Genomic DNA, 23,310 nt, shown 5'->3' on the forward strand with positions numbered 1-23,310 from the left:
ACTAGCTTATACCCGCGGCTTTCACCCCGCGCTTTTATACAAATATGAAAAATAATTTGATGATGTTAGATTTTATTTCTGTGCCCATTTCGTTATAGCTCTTTATTTTTTAAGCGAGTTAAGGTATTTAGGCCGTTTAAAACTATGAAGTTATAAAATCTCGTCTGCGCACTAGGCATACGAAAGATATCAATCCCTCTAAGTTTACCTTAAAATGGTTCCAGGTATACGGCGCGTGAACGTGTAACCTTCTTGGAGATGCCACGGTGGGTTCTAATATTTCCAACTCAAATTTAGTAACCTGGCCTTGATAAAATACCACTTCTCATTACTGTAGCAAATGCCTCAAGAGAGCTTTAGATTACAAGGCCGAACCCGGCTCTCCCTTTTCCATTTAATGAAATTTATTCTGTCAGTACGGCACTTATAAAATAAATCTCCATAACAAATTTAAAATACTTCGAGAGATTTTCTATCCTTCCAGAGATATGTATTAAGAAGTTTTTAGTATGTATGGGAAGCGACATGCCTCCTCTTTTAATAACTCACATTTTTTCCATGAGCAATTGATACATTTTGTATACACAACTCCATACCAAGTTCCAGTATTCTTCCACAAACACTTCCAGGGATATGTGACAAGAAAAAGTAAATTTGTACTGGAAGTGCCACGTCCCTTTTTCTTATAACCCTAATCTTCTTCCATGAATTTAGAATTGATTTTACATACCCCAGTACCAAGTCCCAGTACTCTACCATGAACACCTCTTGAGATAAGCAGTATAAAACAGTAAATTTGTACGGCAGGAACCATGTCCCCTTTTCGAATAACGCAAATTCTTCTCCATGAGTATGGAATTAATTTTGTATACACATCTCGGTGCCAAGTTCCAGTCCACTGCAATAAACACCTCCAGAGATATGCAGCATAGAAAAATCAATTTGCATGGGAGTTGCCACACCACCTTTTCCAGTAACTCTAATTTTTTCTCCATGAGTATGGTATTAGTTTTCACATACCAAGCTTGAGTGCTTTACCGCAAACATTTGAAGAGATATGCAATATGAAACTTTCAGTCAGTATGGGAGGTGCTACGCCTCTTTTCCAAACACGTTCATTTTTTCCGTGAATATGAACATGATTTCACACAGTGTTTAATTAATTAATTAATAATATGATTAACGACTACACATTAACGATTAAAATGTTAATTGCGTTTGACGATTAACATTAATTAGTCGTAATCAACTGTACGATTAATGATAACATTTTTTTAATCGTTAATGGCTGGCTGCGGGAGGATGGTTCCGTGCGCAGAAGTGGAAAACTTTTGACTGCCATTCACCTGGGAGTGGCCAGAAGCGATTCTTGTGCGTACGGTTCAAATCGCAGCTCACAACGTCCGGATATTTATATCCACGTATCCTCTGGGTAGCAACCAAACACCCGTTTGGGAGCGAGCTAAAGTGAGAAGGCGTAAATCTTCTCGTGCGCTGGGTTTGGGTCCCGCCACGTTAAAACCCCGCCCAATGAAAAATTCCAACAAGCCTCGGATGAGACCCCCTTTTTCTGATGACGACCACGGCAAACGTATAAAGGACTATGATTTAAGGGTATGCACCTGGAATATCCGGACCCTTAATGGGGAAGGTGCCTCTGCCCGGCTGGTTGATGTCCTCGGGAAGACAAAGGCTGACATCACCGCCACCCAAGAAATGCGATGGACGGGGCAAGGTAAAGTAAGCGTGAAGCCTTGCGACGTCTACTACAGTTGCCACGTAAAGGAGCGCAAATTCGGTGTTGGATTCGTGGTAGGAGAGAGACTCCGTCGCCGAGTGCTGGCGTTCCCCCGGTGGACGAACGTCTAGCCACAATCCGCATCAAAGCTAGATTCTTCAACATCTCGCTCATCTGCGCCCATGCCCCGACGGAAGAGAAGGATGAGGCGTCCAAGGATCTCTTCTATGAGCGCTTGGAACGTACATATGAGCGCTGCCCCCGACACGATGTCAAAATCGTGCTTGGCGATTTTAATGCCAAGGTGGGCAAGGAAGGGATCTTTGGCGCCACTGTCGGAAAATTCAGCCTCCACGACGAAACGTCCGATAACGGACTGAGGCTGATCGACTTCGCCGGGGCCCGAAATATGGTAATATGTAGTACTAGGTTCCAGCATAAGAACATCCACCAAGCTACATGGCTGTCTCCAGATCGAAAAACGAGAAACCAAATCGATCATGTTGTGATAGACGGAAGGCATGCTTCAAGCGTTTTGGACGTACGTACACTCCGAGGGCCAAACATCGACTCGGACCACTATCTTGTTGTAGCCAAGATACGCACCCGCCTCTGTGCAGCAAAAAATGTGCGCCCAACAATGCAAGGAAAGCTTAACGTCGAAAAGCTGCAATCACAACAGACGGCCAATTTATTCGCCACTCGACTCACACACCTGCTCTCTGAGAGCACTCTTCAACAATCCGACGTACGCGAGCAGTGGAACCACATTTCCCGATCATTAAGTACCGCCGCCGAAGAAGTAGTTGGATTTCAGCGAGCCCGAAAGAACAACTGGTACGATGAGGAATGTCAAGAAGCCGCAGAGAAAAAAAGATGCCGCCTACAGGGCCACGCTGCGATCGGGCGCAACGCGAGCCATGTGGGACCGTTATAGGGAACTGAAGAAGGAAGCGAGACGTATTTGCCGCAATAAGAAGAGAGAGGCCGAAATACGTGAGTGCGAAGAGCTTGAGATGCTGGCCGACAGGAAGAACGCCCGAAAATTCTACCAGAGGGTTAGGCGACTTACGGAAGGTTTCAAGACCGGGGCGAACTCCTGTAAGAACAACAATGGCGACCTAGTGACCGATGTCCAGAATATACTTAAATTGTGGAGGGAACACTTTTATAACCTACTGACTGATAGCAGCGCTGAAAGTAGTGAGGAAGACGAACCCGAGTCCCCAGTCGATGATGATGGAGTAGCTGTCCCACCGCCTGACTTTGACGAGGTACGAATAGCGATTACGCGGCTGAAAAACAACAAAGCTGCTGGAGCTGACGGCCTGCCAGCCGAGCTATTCAAGTACGGCGGCGAGGAGCTGATGAGGTGCATGCATCAGCTCGTATGCAGAATATGGTCAGATGAACGCATGCCCGATGACTGGAATTTAAGTGTGCTCTGCCCAATCCACAAGAAAGGCGACCCCGCCATACGCGCCAACTACCGCGGAATTAGCCTTCTAAGCATAGGTTACAAGGTCTTATCGAGCGTATTGTGCGAAAGACTGAAGCCCACCGTCAACGAGCTGATTGGACCTTATCAGTGTGGCTTTAGGCCTGGAAAATCCACCATAGATCAGGTATTCACAATACGCCAAATCTTGGAAAAGACCCGCGAGAATAGGATCGACACACACCATCTATTTGTCGATTTCAAAGCCGCTTTCGACAGCACGAAGAGAAGTTGCCTTTATGCCGCGATGTCTGAATTTGGTATCCCCGCGAAACTAATACGGCTGTGTAAAATGACGTTGAGCAATACCACCAGCTCCGTCAGAATAGGGAAGGACCTCTCCGAGCCGTTTGATACCAAACGAGGTTTCAGACAAGGGGACCCCCCTTTCGTGTGATTACTTTAATCTTATGTTGGAGAAGATAATAAGAGCCGCAGAACTGAACCGCTCAGGCACAATACTTTATAAGAGCGTACAATTGCTGGCGTATGCCGACGACATCGATATTATCGGTAAAAACAAGGGCTACGTCTGTTCTGCCTTCTCGGGATTGGATAGAGAAGCAAAGCGAATGGGTCTGGTGGTGAACGAGGACAAAACGAAGTATCTCCTGTCAGCACACAAACAGTCAGAGCATACGCGTCTTGGCACCCACGTCACTGTTGACAGTTACAAGTTTGAAAAAGTAGACGACTTCGTTTATTTGGGAACCAGCATTAACACCAATAATAATGTCAGCCTTGAAATCCAACGGAGAATCACTCTTGCCAACAAGTGCTACTTTGGGCTGAGTAGGCAATTGAGAAGTAAAGTCCTCTCTCGTCGTACAAAGATCACACTCTATAAGTCACTCATCGTGCCTGTGCTGGTGTATGGCGCGGAAGCATGGACAATGAAAGCATCTCTTTTTTGTCCTCTCAATAGTCAGAGAACCGAGTACGGGATCGATTTCCAGTAAAATCTGACGGATTCTGACTATTTCAGACTAGTCCGGACTCGTACGGGATCGCAACTAATATGTTTCGTTATTTATCTTTTAGTTTAGTCGTTATTTTAAACTGTTCTTTCTGTTTGCATGGAATTTGGTACGCAGATAGCTTATGGGCCATATTGGTTAATAGGCTATTCTTTGTTGCCACCTGTTAAAAAAGTTTAATTTATTTAATATGCGGGAACGACTGAATAGATTTGCATGAAAATTTTCACACAGATAGCTTATAACCTAGATTGGAAAATAGGCTACTTTTCTTAAGAGTTGCCACCTGTTAAAAAAGTTTCATTAAATTAATACGCGGAAACGACTGAATGGATTTGCATGAAATTTTGCAAGCAGATAGCTTATGACCTATAGTGGAAAATAGGAGCATTTTTTGGAAGAGTTGCCACCTGTTAAAAAAGTTTAATTGAATTAATACGCGGAAACGACTAAACGGATTTGCATGAAATTTTGCACATAGATAGCTTATGACCTAGGTTAGAAAGTAGGCTACTTTTTTAAGAGTTGCCACCTGTTAGAAATGTTTAATTTAATTAATACGCGGAAATTAGTGAACTGATTTGCATGGAAGTTTTCACACAGATAGCGTATGAGCTAGGTTGAAAAATAGGCTACTTTTTTAAGAGTTACCACCTGCTAAAAAAGCTTAATTAAATTAATACGCGGAAAAGTCTGAACGGGTTTGCATGAAATTTTGCAACCAGATAGCTTATGACCTACAGTGAAAAATTGGCTAATTTTTTTGGAAGAGTTACCACCTGTTAAAAAAGTTTTAATTAAATTAATACGCGGAAACGACTGAACAGATTTGCATGACATTTCGCACAGAGATAGCTTATGACCTATGTTGGAAAATAGGCTACTATTTTAAGAGTTATCACGTATAAGGAAAGTTTAATTAAATTAATACGCGTAAATGACTGAACTGATTTGCATGAAAGTTTGCACACAGATAGCTTATGACCTAGACTGGAAAATAGGCTACTTTTTTAAGAATTGCCACCTATTTGAAAATGAAATTTTGTTCAAAGATGGTTTATGACCTGGATTGAAAAATAGGCTACTTCCTTAACCGGTTTTCCGATCAGAACGAAATTTAGTACCCTTACTACGGATTTCGGAAAGATGGTCTTAGACTGAAAGTAAGTCCGATAACTCAAGGCCCCTCCCATATAAATTGGAATTTTCATATTACATACATATCTCTGGAAGTATTTGTGGGAGAGAACTGAAGCTTGGTATAGTGATATGTATGTGAAAACAATGATGGCATTAATCGATTGATGTTTTAATCAGTTAGGTAATTCGATTAAATTCAATCTGATTACAGTTAATGATGATTCATTTTAATCTGACTAAACAGTTAATCGTAACCGCGATAAAAAAATTAATTTTTAATCGTTAACTCTTAATTTGATCAAGTAGGTTTGGTGATTAATTAAGTTATGCTGGAATTTCCCTGTGCACACAAAGCAAGTTAATCCGGTATGGCTAAATCAGGTTTTCTCATCAATCTAAGCAATTTGGTGTGCATTTTCATTAAGATATATACCAACAAACGTTTTACAAACTAGGTTTGTAAAAGTTCACAGTTTATGTATTACTAAAGACAATAATTATAATTTTTTTATATTATGTGCTTTTTATAAACGTAAAACACACAATAATTACTATAACTGGTGTTTGGTTTCAAACTCGGACAAACTAAACAAATTAATTAGATTTTATTTTTAATTGGATTAACGATTAATGTTTTAAATTAATTAAACGTAATCGCAGCCAGCCATTCTTCTTCTTCTTCTTATTTGGCGCTGTAACCGCCTAAGCGATTTTGGCCGAGTCCAAAACAGCACGCCAGTCATTTCTCTTCTGTGCTAACTGACGCCAATTGAAAATGCCAAGTGAAGCCAAGTCCTTCTCCACCTGGTCTTTCCAACGCAGAGGAGGCCTTCCTCTTCCTCTGTTCCCAGCATCGCGGCCCGCGTTGAATATTTTCAGAGCAGGAGCGTTTCTGTCCATCCGAACGACATGGCCAAGCCAGCGGAGCCGCTGAATTTTAATTCGCTGCACTATGTCTATATCGTTGTAAAGCTCATACAGCTCATCGTTAAATCGTCTGCGATATTCGCCATCACCAACGCGTAAAGGTCCGTAAATCTTTTGCAGAATCTTTCTCTCGAAAACTCCAAGTAAATACCGTTATCTCTCTGTCAGAAGTTACCAGTTTTAGTCCGAGAATTTTTTGCTGGTAAATTCTGGTAAATGTGTCAAACGATCAGCTGTAGTGTGTTTGGCAACCAAATTGTAAACAAAAGAAAAGTGCACTTTGCTAATTCATGTTGAAAAGTATTTAATTACTTGTTTAAGTGGATTCTAATGAATTTGAAAGTATTTTTGGTTATTTACATGTGTGAGCTGGATGTGTTTGCATACAAAATAAGCAAAAATTTACAACCAAAATTTGGAGGTTATGTTGAAGTTGACAGAAGTTACCATTTTTTACTAGAAAGCGATCCCGTACTTTTCAGTGTTACTCTCTCGCTCTGAGCGAATTTTTATTTTTTGACAGTTTTACTAGTCCGAGTCCGAGGAATACGGGATTGCACCTATTGTAAGTTTTAATTGAGGACTAGTCTGGTATTAAAAAAAAATACATAATTCACAAAGTTCTTTTAATATGAAGAAAAAGCACGACTTGGAACCATATACATACCTATTTCTAGGGGTGTATGTACGAAAAATTGTGTTATAAAATTTTGGAATGAATATTCATTCATTCTGCTCAGTGTACCTACTTTATTCAACAATAATGCGTCATCAAACTGCTTCGCCTATTGTTTGCATGCAACTAAATAAAATTTGTTGCTCTTCTACTCTTTCTGTTGACGTTCGGGTTGTGTACGTGTAAGAAGCCGATTGTGAACATGTGAAAGGCCGAATATAGTTCGTTTCCCAGGAAAGTCTTTGGCGGGCACTGTTTTAAACAGCAAAAGCCAAAGCGCTACAAGCTGTTGGGGCTCTGTATGACCAGCGTTGCCAGGTTGACGTTTTTAACGTCATTTGGACGTTTTTTGTACCCTGTTGACGTTAGGACGTTTTTTGTGTAAAAAATGACGTTTTTTAACTTCCCAGTAATTTTTCTTTGTTACTAAATCTTATAAGTAGAACTGATTTTGAATTATTTTCTTAATAAATCTTTACAATCTTTGTGTTTTGCTGCAGCTGCTTGAAAAGATTTTTTTCTCGATTCTTGGACTAAGGATTCCGTGTTAAAAGGCTGGTTGTGTAAACACTTGAGGTTACGAGGCTTGCTGTAATGTTTGCAATTGCACATTAAAAGCCAATTCAGGAAGAGCCGATCTATTGCAGTAGGCACGCTCGCAAAAGCATCAAAAAAAGCTGTGCAGCTTAAAACGTCAGAAAAAAGTAGGCTACTTTTTTAAGACTTCATTGAAAATGTAATGAACACAAAAAAGACTGAAATATTAGGTCCATTCAATAACTTTTCCATTAAGTACTTGCAGCGAGAGCGTAAAAGAAAAATAGAGAGTAAAATTGAGAGCAAGAGAAAATTTTCAGAAAAAGTTATTGAACGCAAAACTAGTAAAAACTTGCAACTTAAGCCATTTTGAAACTTTCTGACGGTTAAGTTTTGGCGCGCTATTTTCTTTTTAATTGGGAATAGTTCCCATCGTCATAAAAATAAAAAATATACAATAGCTTTAAATTTTTCATCCATATTTTCATTTCACTAATTGAATTTGAAACATAACCTTACTTTTTGACTCCTGCAAATTCATGCTAGTAAAATTTTTACTTGCAAGAATTTGCAGCTCTCTCGGGGTGTTACGCTCTCGAATTCGCTCCCTCTTGCAAATATTTTGGGTTATTGAATGCATTCCCAGTAAAAACTTCCAAGTACTAGCAAAAACTCGTAACAATTTTTTGATATTGAATGGACCTATTGCTATGCTCCTTCTTAGAAGAACGTAGTTTAGCATTTTCGACAACCGAGTCCCTAACCAAATGTCTACAAGAAAAAAAAATATTATTAAAAATCAACGCGATTATTTAGCCCCTTTAAACTTGCACATTATTGCCCTGAAATTTAATGGACTATCAAACTGCATACTCAAAAAAAATTCTAAAAACTCTGAATAAAAAGTTGAAAATCTAGCTGAAAATTTGCAGATTGTTTATAATTTTTACACAATTTGTGTGGATTTATATTTTGTTTTTTAATGAGCTTGGCTTTTATGGAAAAATAATAAACATTAAATAAACGAAAGAGAAACAGCCAAAATCGATCGAGACTACTTTGAGATTTTCGGGATCCGCGGCACTAATTCGGAATTTTCGAGACTTCTACAGGATTTTCGGAATCTTCGGGACTACTTCGGGATTTTTGGGCTATTTCGGGATTCTCGGGACTAAAGTGGAAAGTACAAGATTATTTTCGATGTATCATATTATGAATGTGCACGCTCTCTTCCTTGTCATAAATGTTCGCACATGTATGTGTACGTATATGTCGTGTAAAGAAATGCCTAGCGCTTTGCTTCCACTTATTACGCCCACTTATATTTTTCAGTCCTACAATAACCTACAAATTAAGGCACTTAAAAATAAAAGTCCCTACAAAAGTGTTTTTGCCCAAGGGAAATTTTAGCAGTTGATAAATAACCCACAACGGAAAACACAAAAAGATCGCACAGAATGATTTGCCACGGTGACAAACACTCTTTGCTTGAGAGACGAGTGTTTGTGTCAGTGGTAAACACCATACGGGACACTTGGTGACGGTTATTTTCGATCTCTGGTAATTAATTATGACTGCCTGCAACAAGGAAAGGCCGAGCTCATCTAACTAATAAAAGAAACTAATTACAAGGTATTCATTACAGGCGAACCTTTCCAAGAAAACACCCGGGAACTAAGCAAATCTCAGACCTTTATCGTCCGTGATTCCATAATTCAAATTATTATAAGAAACGGGGTACCTTTTAACAAAATAACAAGATTTTAAACTAATTCTGCTGGCAGCCACGACTTTCAAAACAGAATTTTTTTCGAAGTTTTCATTCCTAGAAAATAATTTATTTGCCATATCCACATATTCACAACCTCGTTATAAGCGCACATTTTTCAACCAATTTCGCATCCGCGGATGTCTAAAATTCCACATTCGCAACATCCCTACTTTGCACCAGGAAGCAAACTTTATACTTAAGATCCTTTCAGTTGCTTCGTTTGAGTGTGGTATTTTCACTTTTTCATTTTCATTTATTCATTTCAGTGATTATAATTAGTACAAGAGTGTGGTATTGAAAAAACAAAATTACACTTGTTTTTTTAGTTTAGAAACGTACAACTATAATAAAATTATTTTCTTCTTATTTTTTTACAGGGCAATTTAAATAAGTTCCAACTTATGTAAAAACCTTACAGAGATCCTAAAGTAATTTGTTTGTGTAAAAGAATATTACACAAGCAAAATTCATGGGGTAAAATTACTGAACACCGAGTTACCGAGTACCAAGAACGGTGGGAAGACCCCTCTATTACCAATTTTTATCCTCGGAGTTGAGAATTCAGTACAAATCAGTACAAATTTTGAAAAATCGGGCCAATAGCGTACTGATTGAAGAAATGAATAAAATCAGTACGAGAGTTGAAAAATCAGTACTGTACTGATAAAATCAATCCGTCTGGCAACCGTACTTTCGCATTTAAAATGTTAGTAAAGATTATCCAATACGGACCATGAAAATACTTTTTTGCACAGACCAAAGTACCCAAACACAAAAATTTAATCCAGGCCATATAATTTTTTTTTGCTTTTGATTGGTTGTTCTCAACGAAAAAAACATTATTAAATAAAAAGTTACTGGTTACGCGTTTTTGAAAGAAGATTTTGCAGAGATGTTAAGTGGCCCGTCTTATAGACAGGGTTCTTCTGCTGAAGAAGTATATTTTATACACGCAAATGTAAAAGTGGAAAAACTTCAGGACTTTTATAAAATATGTGAAATTTAAGGCTGCGTTTCTTTATACATTCCGGATAATACCATTTCACAGCCGGAATAAACAGAATGCGTTTGAAATATACGTTAACATATCATCAGGAACGTTCTCAAGAATAAGTAAACAAAAAAGTTTATTCCAAACGTTCAGAAGGAATAAAGAAAAGCAGCCTAAAAGTTGTGAGCAGCACTTTTTTCGTTCGGTATTTGACACATTTTTTAATACCTGCTTTTTTTTGATTCCTCAGAACCTACAAATGAACGTCTAAAAACCCCAAACATTAGGTTACATCGCTCAAGAGGTAGTACTTTAATAGAAACTAGATAATAAGCGAGTTGCACTAGAAATTTCTTGCTTTTCTCGAGTGAATTTCTAGCAGTAAATTTCATTTAAACCGTTACTTTTGTTATAAATAACTATTTACTGATATTCGCACATACGAGTAGTAGTAATGAAGATATAGAAACCGGACTTGACAGTGCAGATGCTTTGTGGAGGCAACAATATGCCAGTACACAAAATGTCAGAAGATTTCCCCAGTCCAATAGTAACTAGATCCCCACCAGTCCAAAATCAGAGAAATGTAATACTTTTAAAAAACTACTTTATTTCACTTTTTCCATTAGAAATCTATATCTAAGATGACGAATTTAGAACTGGTTTGGAACTATAGAAAAAGGAATGCAGAACGAACTAGATCTTATTTCTTGAATTTAGAACTACTTCGGAACTATCGAAAAGGGATGCAGCGGGGGCTTGTTTACTTTACATAGATATGAGTTTGGCGGCCTTTTTGTTCAAATAAGCTTGCATTCTGCACTACGCAGATGCTTTTTCATAGCTTGGTAATACAAAACAAAAATTTGTGTTAACATTTTAATATCCTGGGATCTTCTGGAATCTAACCAATAACGACAAGCACCTCTGAAAACTCAGCAACAGCCAAAGGTATATAAACGTACATTTATTGCAATCATTCAAACATATTTACATAATTTCAAATTGAAAACACATTTCTTTGAAAATAATTTAAAATCGCACAGATGGAAGAACCAAAAATTATTTTTTCGTCTGTCAATTTTAGAACTGTGTCGGAACTATAGAATTTCGGACTAGTTCGGAACTATCGAAAAAGGGATGCACCGGGGGCAATTGACACTTCCTAGGAGATCGCCATGTTAATTTCGCCAGTTGTTTGCATGCAAAAGAGATTTATCGCGAACCAGTACTTGGTCTAAATGTACTAGAAGCGCAACAGTTCAGAACTAGAGATTTTCCCCACAGAGTATGTATGTACGTATGTAAACTCTCGCAAGTATCTGCATATATACGTATGTATGTGTGTATAATAAGTGTTTGGATACGAGTAAAGAACATTCTTTACATGGTACTTTTACTTGCAAACTTTACAATCTAATGCAATAAAAGAAAACTTTTCTAATTAGAAGCCATTATGCGATCAAAACGGCAATTATCCTTAAAAACAGTTATCTAGGTTTTGAGTTGACAATACGAATTAATTTCATAGCATGCAAGCGGCTCTGTTGACTGCTGCCTTTGAAAAATTTAACGAACCTTTTATTACGAGCTAGCTTACCAATTTAGTGGAATGAAAAATTTGAAGACGACTGAAATACTGGTATCTACCACTATACATATGTACATACATACATATGTACTACAAGTATGTATGTATGTAGCTACCTTTGGCATGGTGTATCTGCGAGGTTCTTAGGAACCATTTTAAGAAAAAAATCAGCGATAATGAGGAATTTCTGAATAAGCAAATTTTTTATTGATGTGCATCGTTTTTTTCTTATTCACCTCAGCAAACTGCCAGTATATGATCTATATGTTGGTGGCGGCGAGTTTCCACGATCAACACCATTTTGTCTGTCACGATCCAGTAGTAATAGCCTGAAAAAAGTAAAAAACGGCAATTAATTAAAAGCTACAGGATCAATGAACGAAGTAAAGGTAAATCTGCAAAGATGGTCTTCAAATATATATATTACTTTAATTTAATTCATTAAAACCTTTATGAATATCTGTATATTCTCCAGGCCAAGACAAAGTACCTTCGGACACCTTTATTACACAGAGAGTTCTCTTGAGCCAAAAGTTTTTCCTATCTCAAGTCTTAAGGAGAGTGAAACCCGCTTTTAAGTGCTCCCGCAACACGTTCGGCAAAAAATTTCTAAAAAATCAACAGTAATTTTTAGCCACGTGAAACTTGCACAATATTGCACTAAAATTGAATGGGCTATAAACACTAGTGATATGCGGCTAAACATGTCGGCCCCTCGAAGCAGGCCTACTACGAGGGTCGGATCAACCTCCACCATTCTAAACTCGCGTCCGCGAATCCTGAGGTCCGCCTGACTGCCAGTGGACTTGACGTTGCCCTCATGCAGGAGCCGTGGATACTCGGCAACAAAATCTGCGGGCTTGGGGTGAAGGGCTTTAAGCTAATTGCCGCACAAAATGCAGGTAAGACTCGAGCTTGCATATTAGCAAGGAACAACTTAAACATCTTCCTGCTTCAACAGCTCAGTGATGGCGATCTGGTAGCGGCAAGCATAGAGCTGGATAAAATCAGCTTCTGGGTAGCCTCTGCCGACATGGCCCACGATAAGGACGTACCACCAGAGAAGGTTCGGACATTGGTCAAGGAAGCAGCCTATAGGAAAAAACAACTGGTTGTCTCCTGCGACGCTAATGCTCACAATTCGATGTGGGGGAGCACGAACACGATCGCTAGAGGCGAATCGATACTAGACTTCATTCTAGGAAATAAACTTAGTGTCTTGAATTTAGGCTCAGAGCCAACCTTTATAACAAAGAGTAGAGAGGAAGATTTGGATATAACCCGGACTTCGGACATGTTTGCCCATAAAATCAAGAGATGGAGAGTACTTAGGGTTGCCAGATTTTTTTGGGCCGAAATCAGCACATTAGACTTTTTCATGCTATTGAATTCAGTACATTTCAGTACACTTTTATTCCAAGCAGAATTATGAATGTAAGTAGACAATACTTTTAAACGCCAGATTACTTGTTTTTCATATTATCTTGGTATATAAATAAAATGTTTTTCATAAAAATTAAAAAGGTTATTCATTTTAATATACTCATATACACATTAACATGTAGTACGAAAAACCTTTATAATATCATTGTTCCAATAAATTATTTTATATATATGACATTTTTTAATAGCAATAATGAGATCGTTTCCACTTTCAGTGTTTAAATAGTCAAAGAACTCTAAACATTATACAGTGAAACACGCTTAAGTACCTAAACCGCTTAAATAACATTTTTGGGCACCGTGAATATTTTAATGTTATCTGAAGAAAAACCCTATTTTAAGTACCTCCCCGCTTATTTACCCAACCCGCCTAAGTGTCTAAATTTTTCGTAACCCATTTACCATTTTACTTATGATTTTCCCCTTTTAAACAAAAAAAATCTAAAAAATCAAGGGTAATTTTTAGCCACTTGAAACTTGCATATTGCACTAAAATTGAATGGGCTATCAACACTTCTGAGAAAAAAGTTTGAAATTTTGATGATCATTTTATGAATTTTCTTTTCAGTGTTCTAAAAATTTTTAAGCTTAGGTTTATATGGTATTTGTTAGGGAATGAACTGTGTTTTAATTGAAATATCTTATAAATTAGTAAATATGCATAAGTGGCAAACAACATCATTTCGAATTTGGTCCGAAATGATAGATATGTCCAATACTGTATGTATGTATAAATATGTATAATCAATGACTTTAACGAATTTAATTCTTGTAAAAATTACATAACATTGCTTTATCGATTTTTTATAAACTTTTTGCTTATGTGTTTATGTTTTTAAATAATGCTACGTACACTTCATTAAATGTTCATGTTTTATTCAAGGATTGGTTTATGTAAGTTAACTAGAAGATTAACGACATCAATAATTATGTTCGCTTAAGTACCCGAATCGAGTTACTTAAGCGGATTCTTTTAATAACCCAACCCGTCTCAGTACATACCTCAAAAAGCTGACACTTTTCCTGAGGTACTTAAGTAGGTTTTACGTATTTTAATATTACTTTTAGTTTGAAGTTCACTTTCTAAAACTTTAATTAGATGTCAGTTTCTCTCTTTTCGCCAGGAAGCAAACTTTATACTTAAATAAGTTCCTCTCAGCTGCTTCGTTTGAACGTGGTATTGAAAATTACATATTTATTCAAACTGTGGAAAGATACCTCTATTTAAGGACTACATCCGTATTTCATCATGGCTTAAATTATTTTTTCAACTGCGCAAAAAACTAAGAATTCGCCAAAAGGAGTATCTAAATTGAGTAAGTCAATTGATAAAAACGAATTGTAAGTTGTAGGCAAAGCCATTCAATTATTCAAATTTGTTCTTATTAAACTGAAAGTTATTTTCAAGATAACTAACAACATTCGACAAAATAAGGCGGTCCTCTTTTTAAATAAATTATACGCCATGATATTATCGCAACTGGAAGGTAGTGGTCCGCAATGTGCCCATAAAACGATTGCTGTTTTGTATTAATTTCTTTACCTTACTTAAAACATGTCAACTATAATTAAATTATTTTCTTCTTACTTTTTACAGTAAGTTTTAAGAAAGCTCCAACGTTATGTATCTTTAGCAAATCGTAAAGTATTTTGTTTGTGTAAAATAATATTACACAAACAAAATACATGGGAAATTACCGATCACCGAGTTACCGCGTACCAAGCTCGGTGGAAAGAACCCTATTACAAATATCATTGCTCAGAATTGAAAAATCAGTACAAATCAGTACAAATTAAAAAAAAAATCAGGACATTAGCGTACTAATTGAAGGAATGAATAAAGTCAGTACGAAAGTTGAAAAATCAGTACTGTACTGATAAAATCAGTACGTCTGGCAACCGTAAGAGTACTTAGTGAAAAGTCTTACTCTGACCATTGTTATATTCAATTCGAAATAGATCTCAAGACCCCCCAAGTTAGGGAGTTCAGAAATATACGAAATACAGACTGGGTGGTTTACAACAAAAACCTGAGGACTTTATTGCCAAAGATACCACCACGGGACCCCGCCACGCAGGTGGAATTGGACGGGTTGGTTAACCACTAAAGCCATGAATAGTTCTTTGTCAGCCGGATGCCCGGTTGTTAGGTACAGGGGGAAGAACCAACCACCTTGGTGGTCAAAACAACTATCCTCGTTACGTGAATCCAATAGCACAATGTTCAAAAAGGCCAAAGCCACCAGAGCAACAGAGGACTGGGAAGCCTATAAGGCTGATTTAAAAATATACGAAAAAGCAGTTAGAACTGCGAAACGTAAATCATGGCAGTTATTGCAGGGAAATTGAGGAAACCACGGAAGCGGCCATATTAAGAAGAATTATTGCAAAGTCACCAAGAAACTCATGGACTACGACGAGCGAGGAATCTTTAGGTCTCCTCATAGACACACACTTTCCAGGTAGCAAGCCGATGGAACTTAACGACCCCACAAATGACGGGAGGATATCTGTTCTAGGAAATCTACTGACCACTAAGGCGAAAATCGAATGGGCTATTAAGACTTTTTGTCCTTACAAGTCACCGGGACTTGACGGCATACACTGCAGAAATCACGGGGTATTATCTCCCCATTCATTGCGTCTATTATAAGAAGCTGTGTTAACATGGGCTATGTTCCGCTAGGCTGGAGAGAGACAAAAGTCTCCTTCATACCCAAGGCAGGTATGTCCTCTCACATTAACCAGAAGGACTTCAGACCCATCAGTCTTACGTCTTTTTTGCTCAAACTTTTAGAGAGGATAGTGGATGATTATGTATGGGGCGTGATACCAACTAGTAGGCTCTCCCCAGCGCAGCATGCCTATACGAAAGGCAAATCTACGGAAACCGCCTTACCGTTGAAACACAATACCGACGAACGGCGAATTTTAGCAAAGTAGTGCGACGACGGCGGCAACTTTCGCTCAGTAGAACACAACTACGGCGACAACGAATGTAGCTGCTTATGACAAGGTTCAATTAAAATTTTTACAAATAATAAGATTATTAATTTTTAACAAACCTAATACAGTATTTTTCAATTTCGATTTAAAAACTTGAGAATATTTAGCATATGGCCACAATGGATCGTATTTTGTCGCTGCCACTTGCAACGACGATAGAAATAAGTCTATCGTTGCGAACACTCGTCGGACGAACGTCGTCGTTTGCTTTGGTTGTGTGTGCTCATTTACAGCGAACATTCGCAGCGAAAAATTCGTCGTTCGTCGGCATTGTGTTTCAGCGGACATGATGTTTTTCAATAAAATTCTGAAGTAGGGCTTTCTTGAAAAGTCTTTTAAGATAGGGCGTTTTCGAACTGGCTGCGATCATATATGCGGCGTTCCATATCAAAATGGACGGGTTTACACTTAATGCGTTTGATTAGTTTCAAAAACTAATGTTTTTATCAAAAAATTTGTATGTGAAAAATTTTTCACGAAAAAAAAATTTTTTTTTTCATAGAAAATTTTAATGTGTGTATGTGTGATTTTTTTTTTGTAATTTTTTCCTCGCCCCGTTTTCGAGAAAACTATTAAATGGATTTGTTGTTGGCTTTGTGCTGTAAGGTTTTCAAAAATGTATTAACCAAGCTCAAGCTTCATATTTATTTATTATTTATGTTTATCCATCAACCCTAAAAATTTTAAACAAATCAAGCACATGGAACGCCCCATATAAAAATGCGCGAGTGCGTTCTGCTCACTTTCAAGAATAAAATCACCAGCGAATTTCAATTTGCATTCGATTTACATGTTAGTTGTCACTATTGTTATGTTAATCCGGTTTCACGTGAAGTTATAACATCTTATGTTGTTATAATAAGCTTTGCCACGATTTTATATCAAAAATGCACATTTGATTAGGATTACTAAAATATGCTATACGGCGGCTATATTCTCTGCGTTTTGTGTACTCTCCTTCTTCGTAAAATATTTCAGCGAATCAGAACTCACTTCGCAACTACGTCATTGGAGGAAAACCAATTTTTGACAGCACCATGTCGTAACCTTCTATTCTATGAACCTTGCCTTCTCATAGTTGTCTAGTAGTGAGAACCGACTTTCGGAGCCGTATTTTTCTCTTTATTCCATGAGAGAGATGTTTTCAATTGTCATAATCTTCTCAATGTCTTGGCGATGTACACGTACCGGACACGAACGCTTTTTCGAAGTAAGATTAGATGCGCCACATAGCAAACAGTTCGTAATGCCACAGGCCGGATCCCAACGTGGAATATTGCCACATTGTAATCACCTCGCCTCTCTAGCCTTATAAAAAGCAGCTATGTGTCCCAGTCTGCCACACTTTTTGCACTCCCTAACAGCTGGTACAAAATAGTCAACCTCACAGATGCATTTAAAAAGTTTAATTTCTTTTGGAATTTTGTTCCCCTTGAAGGCAATTTTAATGAGGTGGTGGGTATTATTTCATCACCCTCTCTACGACTAAGTCTACTAACTGACACCACCGGTATTTCGCTTTCAATATTTTCTAGTAATACCTGTTCGGAATATTTATGTGGAACTCTTCTAATTATGCCATATTTTTCTGTGAACGATCTGGGTATGTATGCCTGGAGGTCCTTGGCCTTGAAGTCGTTATTTATTACAAAGTGGTTTGCATCGTTTGCAGAGTCAAAAGTGAGTTTAGCTCGTCCATTTCCCAGGGCTCTTAAATCAGCTAAACCAAATAATTTTTGTCGGGCAAAACCTCTACAAATACTACAAATTTAACCTGGTCATTCGGGTCATAAAAATGTTGCAGCTTATCTACACGAGTCGTTAATTCGGGTCTCATTCGACTAGAATAAGCTATAGCCCAGCAAACACAGTTTCAAACGTTTGAGAAAAATGTATTTCTCAATTTGATATCAAATGTTTTTCTCAAATGATTCTCAAATTGAAAAAGAAGGTTTAAATTTTATGTTTGAAATTCATTTGAGATTGATTTTAAGAAAGATGTCAAGTACAAACGTTATAAAAATGCGCAGTTAAATCAAAAATTGTAAGAATAAAATTAAGATCAATTGAAAAAAAACAATGAATAGAAAAAATTTGAAATTCAAAGCCCACAAATAGTGGATTTGATGTTTGCGCGGATTGAAAAAGCTGCAGCCCTTCAAGACGAATTTATTATACATTATTTTATCTTAATTGCTTCTTTTGTTACGTACATACATATGTACATCACGAAGAAAAAATAAATATGAAATATACATTTCCTTTTATAAATTTTATTTCCACATTTGAAGTACATTTGATAAATAACTTTTCAAATTGATTTGAGAGTTAACCATATTCTCAAGATCAAACTCCCCTTTTTATCGAGAAAGCTGTAATTTTCAAAGCAATATCAAATCATTTTCAAACGTTTGACATTTGATAAAGGCTTTGATTTCAAATCATTCTCAAATGTATATCAAACCTAATTGTTTGCTGGGCAGGTTGCTCGGCTTGTGGGCCCGGAACGGAACCACACGAGCCGCCCTTCACCTCCATCGAAGCTCTTGCCACACACACTTTCTTACGACATACACTCTTTGCACTTGCTAGATTTGTCTTTTTTTAATTTTCTCAGTCTTTTTAACGCCTATAGGCAAAATACACAAACTCAAAGAAAACTGTCTTTAAAATTAAATTGATTTTTTTTGCAAAAATATGTATTTAGTATGTTTCAGAGGATTAGCTTATCTCGATTTTGATGTTTTGTGTTATTTTTTCCGTCGAAAGGCAGTTTTTAGTCTACAGAAGTCAAACAACGCGTCTGTCTCAAGTCGGCGCCAAAAACGAGTGCGAACCAAAGCACTTGCTACAACTGAAAGCTTCAAAATCAACTTTATGCAAACCAGCGTTGTCGTTTTGATACAATTGTATAATTTTTGATACTTTTTTTTCTAAATCTTAGGATTTGATACTTTGATACTTTTTGTTTTGATAATTTTGGCTGGCAGAAACGAATTTTTGAAAACTATGAATAATATAACTAGTTTAGACGTATTTATAAGTTTGATTTGGTAACTCTTATGAGGGAAATACAACCCGGAATTTCTTTGCACGCGCCGCTGTTATAGGGCCACTAAACCACATAAAAACATTGCGCAATGTCGGGCTTGCGTCGGTCGTTTGTGTGGGGTATGTGGTTGTTTGTACTAAATTGCACACTTATTGCGCTACATCAAAATCATTTTGAAATTTTGCTCATGCTTGTCTTATTTTACAATAATTTGTGTAGCGTATGGCGAGAACTGCGCAATTTTTAGTCTAGTTTTGACTTTTTAAAATATGGATAAGAGCGTAGAAAAAAAACAATTATTTTTTTTTTAAATATTATTCTTTTGCGTTTTAAAGCTAAAGCTATCAAAATATTTAACGCACATTCATATTTCTTGCACATATTTACTTGAGCAACGTTTCTCCAAAATAAGGTTTGCGCAATTTTATGGTGTAGTAATTTCCACAATATTGACTTGTATAAGTCTCGGGTTGCGCAATGATTTTGTGTGATTTAGGACCCTATATGTATGTAAGTTTTTATTTTCGTTATGCAAATAAGCAAACAGATTATCTGTTTTTGTTAAAGCAAATAATATTAGTTTTTTTATAACTATGGATTTAATTATAAAATTTAATTTATTATTTGTTTTTCAAATAAAAGTTTAAAAAATAACAGTGGTGTATGCTTTTGATACTTTTTCTGCTTGGCAACTGATACTTTTTTAAGCTCGCGGCAACGTTGTATGCAATCGCAGCGGGTTTTTTTTGAAACTCTTGCTCTGCTAATGGGTTAAAAGATTTAAAAGCATATCAGAAAGATGAAAAACAGACACGTAGCGGGTCTAATATTCCTATTGTATGCATTGGTATAGAAAAAATTTCAACTGAGTTTGAATTTTCATCTTAACACCAGTTTATACGGCCATATAAATACGCACTTTCGAAATTATTTAATTTTGCCGTTTATCTCCTTTCAAACTGCTTATAAGATTTTGATTTTCACCTTTTAGTTATAATAGCTTTTGCACTTCAGTTTTTTTTTTATATAAAATTGCAGTCCTTGATTATAATCTCTAATTTAAAAGTTTTCGTTTAGCAATTTTTCCTCCAATAACTAGGTTTAAAACACACGACGAGCCGTGAAATATAACAACTGATTTCGAAACTTGCCAAAAATTTCCCTAGTATGAAGATTTTGGCACTGAACCTATTATGGTTAAGGATTAAATTTTACTTTTTTCTCATTCTTTAAAAAACGTAAAAAAATACCAAATACTAGCGCTAGTGTGGTGGTTTTAGTTTGCTAGAGAATTGAATGAGTTTTAACACTACATCCACGAAGAAAACTTGCGGACAATCCAGTAGATGCACTAAACCAGACATGGGCACTTTTTTGCCCGCGCAGTAGCGAAAGTGCGAGCGCGGGCTGGAGATAGGGAAAAACAGTTTACGGGAAGAAGGGTATGAAAAGTTGCGAAAAAATTATTTATATCCCACTGACATCATGTTCATCGCAGTACGGCTGCGTAGAGTTGTCAAACTATCGATAGCATTATCGATAGTTTAAATTTTTTAGACTATCAATACTTATTGATAGTTTTTTCTTATACTATCAAAAATATCGATAGTTTAGTCATCGATCATCTCTCCCAATTTTTTTGAAATTATACATACATATGTTAATCGTAAATCCTGTTTTGGTTGTATAACTTGTTTGTTTTTGAACTTTCTAAAAAGAGAAGTATTTTGGCTAAGCAGTTACTTAATTTTGAATGCTTATAACTTTTATAAGATAATATTTATTTCACTATGATCCTGTAAAAAAAAGCAACCTAACTAGCGCTATTGATAGTGCTATCGATAGTTTTTTTTTTTTGAGACTATCGTGAATATTGATAGTTTTTCTGAAAACTATCAAAACTATCGATGGTGTGACTATCGATAGTTTGACACCTCTACGGCAGCGGTAATACTGACTTTGTGTACCAAACAAAGAGCATACATGTTCCTCATATACACAATAAGCCATCGTTCGGACTTCGCTCCGATAGGAGTAGATTTGTTCCGTTTTGTCGAAAAAATTTGAAACCTAGTCCTCTACTTCGCTCAACTGAAAATCTGCTCCGCTTTGTTGCATCAACAAATTTACTCTTCAAATAGAAAGGAGGTGGGGTTTTTAATAGCATACTAAAAGTTATATTTTACCCTTTTATCGACACGATTGTTACATTGGTGAGCTACAGCAACTTTGCAAATACACTTGAATTCGTGAATAGGCCCTTACAACCGCCCGAGTTGAATCCGATCGAAAAATATTGCTCTGTCTAAAGTTCTGTAATTGCGTCGTTGCCCACCGATGTAACAATTGTCCCGGTAAAGAAAGAATGAAATAACTTTTTATTAATTTTAACCAAGTCATTTTAACTTTAATGATAATTTCTCGTTGGATTAAGGCGCCTTTACACGGGTCGGTTTTCTAGTAGATTTTTGTCGTTCAACCAAAATCGACCCGTGTAAATGACATCTCAACCACTAGCTGGTCGATTTTCCAGTCTACAGATATCGACCCTTATAAGGCCGCTTTAGCTCCTTATTTGTACAAGGATAGGAGGAGAAATGAATTGTTTTTTATAAAGATAAGAAATGCACATCTAATACGAATACTTGATATTTACTTCCATTTGTGTAGTCCGAACCCAGCTAAGAGTGCTCGGTGAAGGTCAGCTAGTGATCAAATTTGCCAACAGGGCTGCCAAACATACATAGCTATGAAGTGCCATATTGAGGATAAAAAAGTGCTAAAACGTGCCAAATAGATAATTAAAAGTGCCAAAAAAGGTGTCATTCTCTTTAATTCTTCCCATTAGCATTAAAATTAGACAAATTAAAACAAAAGCCCAATGTCAAAGTAAGATAAACCAGTTGTATACACTACAGAAATTAGAAAATTTTAGTTGAGAAAAAGAAGTACACGCAAAGGATTTCACAAAAATGTATTTAAATTTGGCTTTTTTTCAAAAGTGCCATTTTGGCATTTTGTGCAAAATTGAAAAATTCAGTGCCATTTCATGTAAAATAGTGCCAAAAATGGCACGGTTTGAGCCAAGTTGGCAGCCCTGATCGCCAAGTTTTTTATTTAAAAAAGCACCAAAATACTGAAAATAGCGCAATTTTCCCCCCAAAAAAAAAAACACCAATTTTGTGTTGCTGTGTTTAATGGTATTTTCGCATATAAAGCTGTATGTTCAAATATATTAAATAATCGCACAATGAAACTTGTAAATATTTCCAACTATGCGCAGTTAATCAATTTAATAAATTTAATTTGCAAAATGTTTTTTTATTCGTAAAACAATTTCCAAAACTTGGTTTTTCTAGAGGCTTTATTTTCATGCCATTGCTTCCTTTTGTACAAATGCGCACACCCAGCTAATTAGCAGAATATTCTATGGATTCCGTGATAGAGACTGTGTGAAAAATTGCGTTTGGATTATCTTGGAGCATAGCTCGTCCAAACACGAACATATGTGTAAGTCAAATACAATGTCACCATAGAATCACGTTTTTATTATAAAATTGCCTTGAAAAGGGCACCAAAGAACAAAACAAGCGCTACACTAAACAATATTCGCCTTTTAATTCCCTAAACCCACTTAATTTCTTGCGAAAAGCACAAAGTTGGCAACAGTTATATCGATGTCAAATTTGCTCATAGACAGAGAGTGAGCGCCTGCTTAAAGAGCGTAAGCATCACATGCAAATACATGCGAGAGCACACTGGCACACTAACACAATCACGCTTTCAGCTCGTGTTTACTTGCGGTAGTGATCACATCTGCTCATATAAATTAATAAGTTTAGGAAAACTCGAGTTAAACCTTTGGTTTCAATGTCAATCTTTATTCTGCCTTTTAACAAAAGTGCTACGCTCAATGAAACCCAACCTCGATGCAATTTCACCAACGTTTTCCGCTAGCCCATG

The 23,310-nt window shown here is 36.9% G+C and overlaps 2 protein-coding genes across 2 annotated transcripts in view; one reads left to right on the forward strand and one right to left on the reverse strand.

Moving 5' to 3' along the window:
- The window catches only part of LOC118752303, a 37,635-nt gene extending 18,655 nt beyond the window's left edge, over positions 1-18,980 (reverse strand). The window contains exons 1-2 of the mRNA XM_036487172.1: positions 18,760-18,980; positions 12,083-12,175 (exon numbers count right to left, since the gene is read on the reverse strand). Coding sequence (XP_036343065.1) covers positions 12,083-12,175; positions 18,760-18,833 — 167 coding nt within the window. The 5' untranslated portion in view covers positions 18,834-18,980. The remainder of the gene's footprint in view (positions 1-12,082; positions 12,176-18,759) is intronic.
- On the forward strand, positions 12,102-13,482 carry LOC118752304. The gene is made up of 3 exons (XM_036487173.1): positions 12,102-12,235; positions 12,322-12,748; positions 12,808-13,482. The coding sequence occupies exons 2-3, from the start codon at positions 12,743-12,745 to the stop codon at positions 13,276-13,278; spliced, it is 477 nt and encodes a 158-aa protein (XP_036343066.1). The 5' UTR covers positions 12,102-12,235; positions 12,322-12,742; the 3' UTR covers positions 13,279-13,482.
- Positions 18,981-23,310: the final 4,330 nt, after the last annotated feature.

The sequence above is a fragment of the Rhagoletis pomonella genome, unplaced genomic scaffold (assembly GCF_013731165.1).
Source record: "Rhagoletis pomonella isolate Grant_MI unplaced genomic scaffold, Rhpom_1.0 Rhpom_scaffold_01383, whole genome shotgun sequence".
NCBI lineage: Eukaryota > Metazoa > Arthropoda > Insecta > Diptera > Tephritidae > Rhagoletis > Rhagoletis pomonella.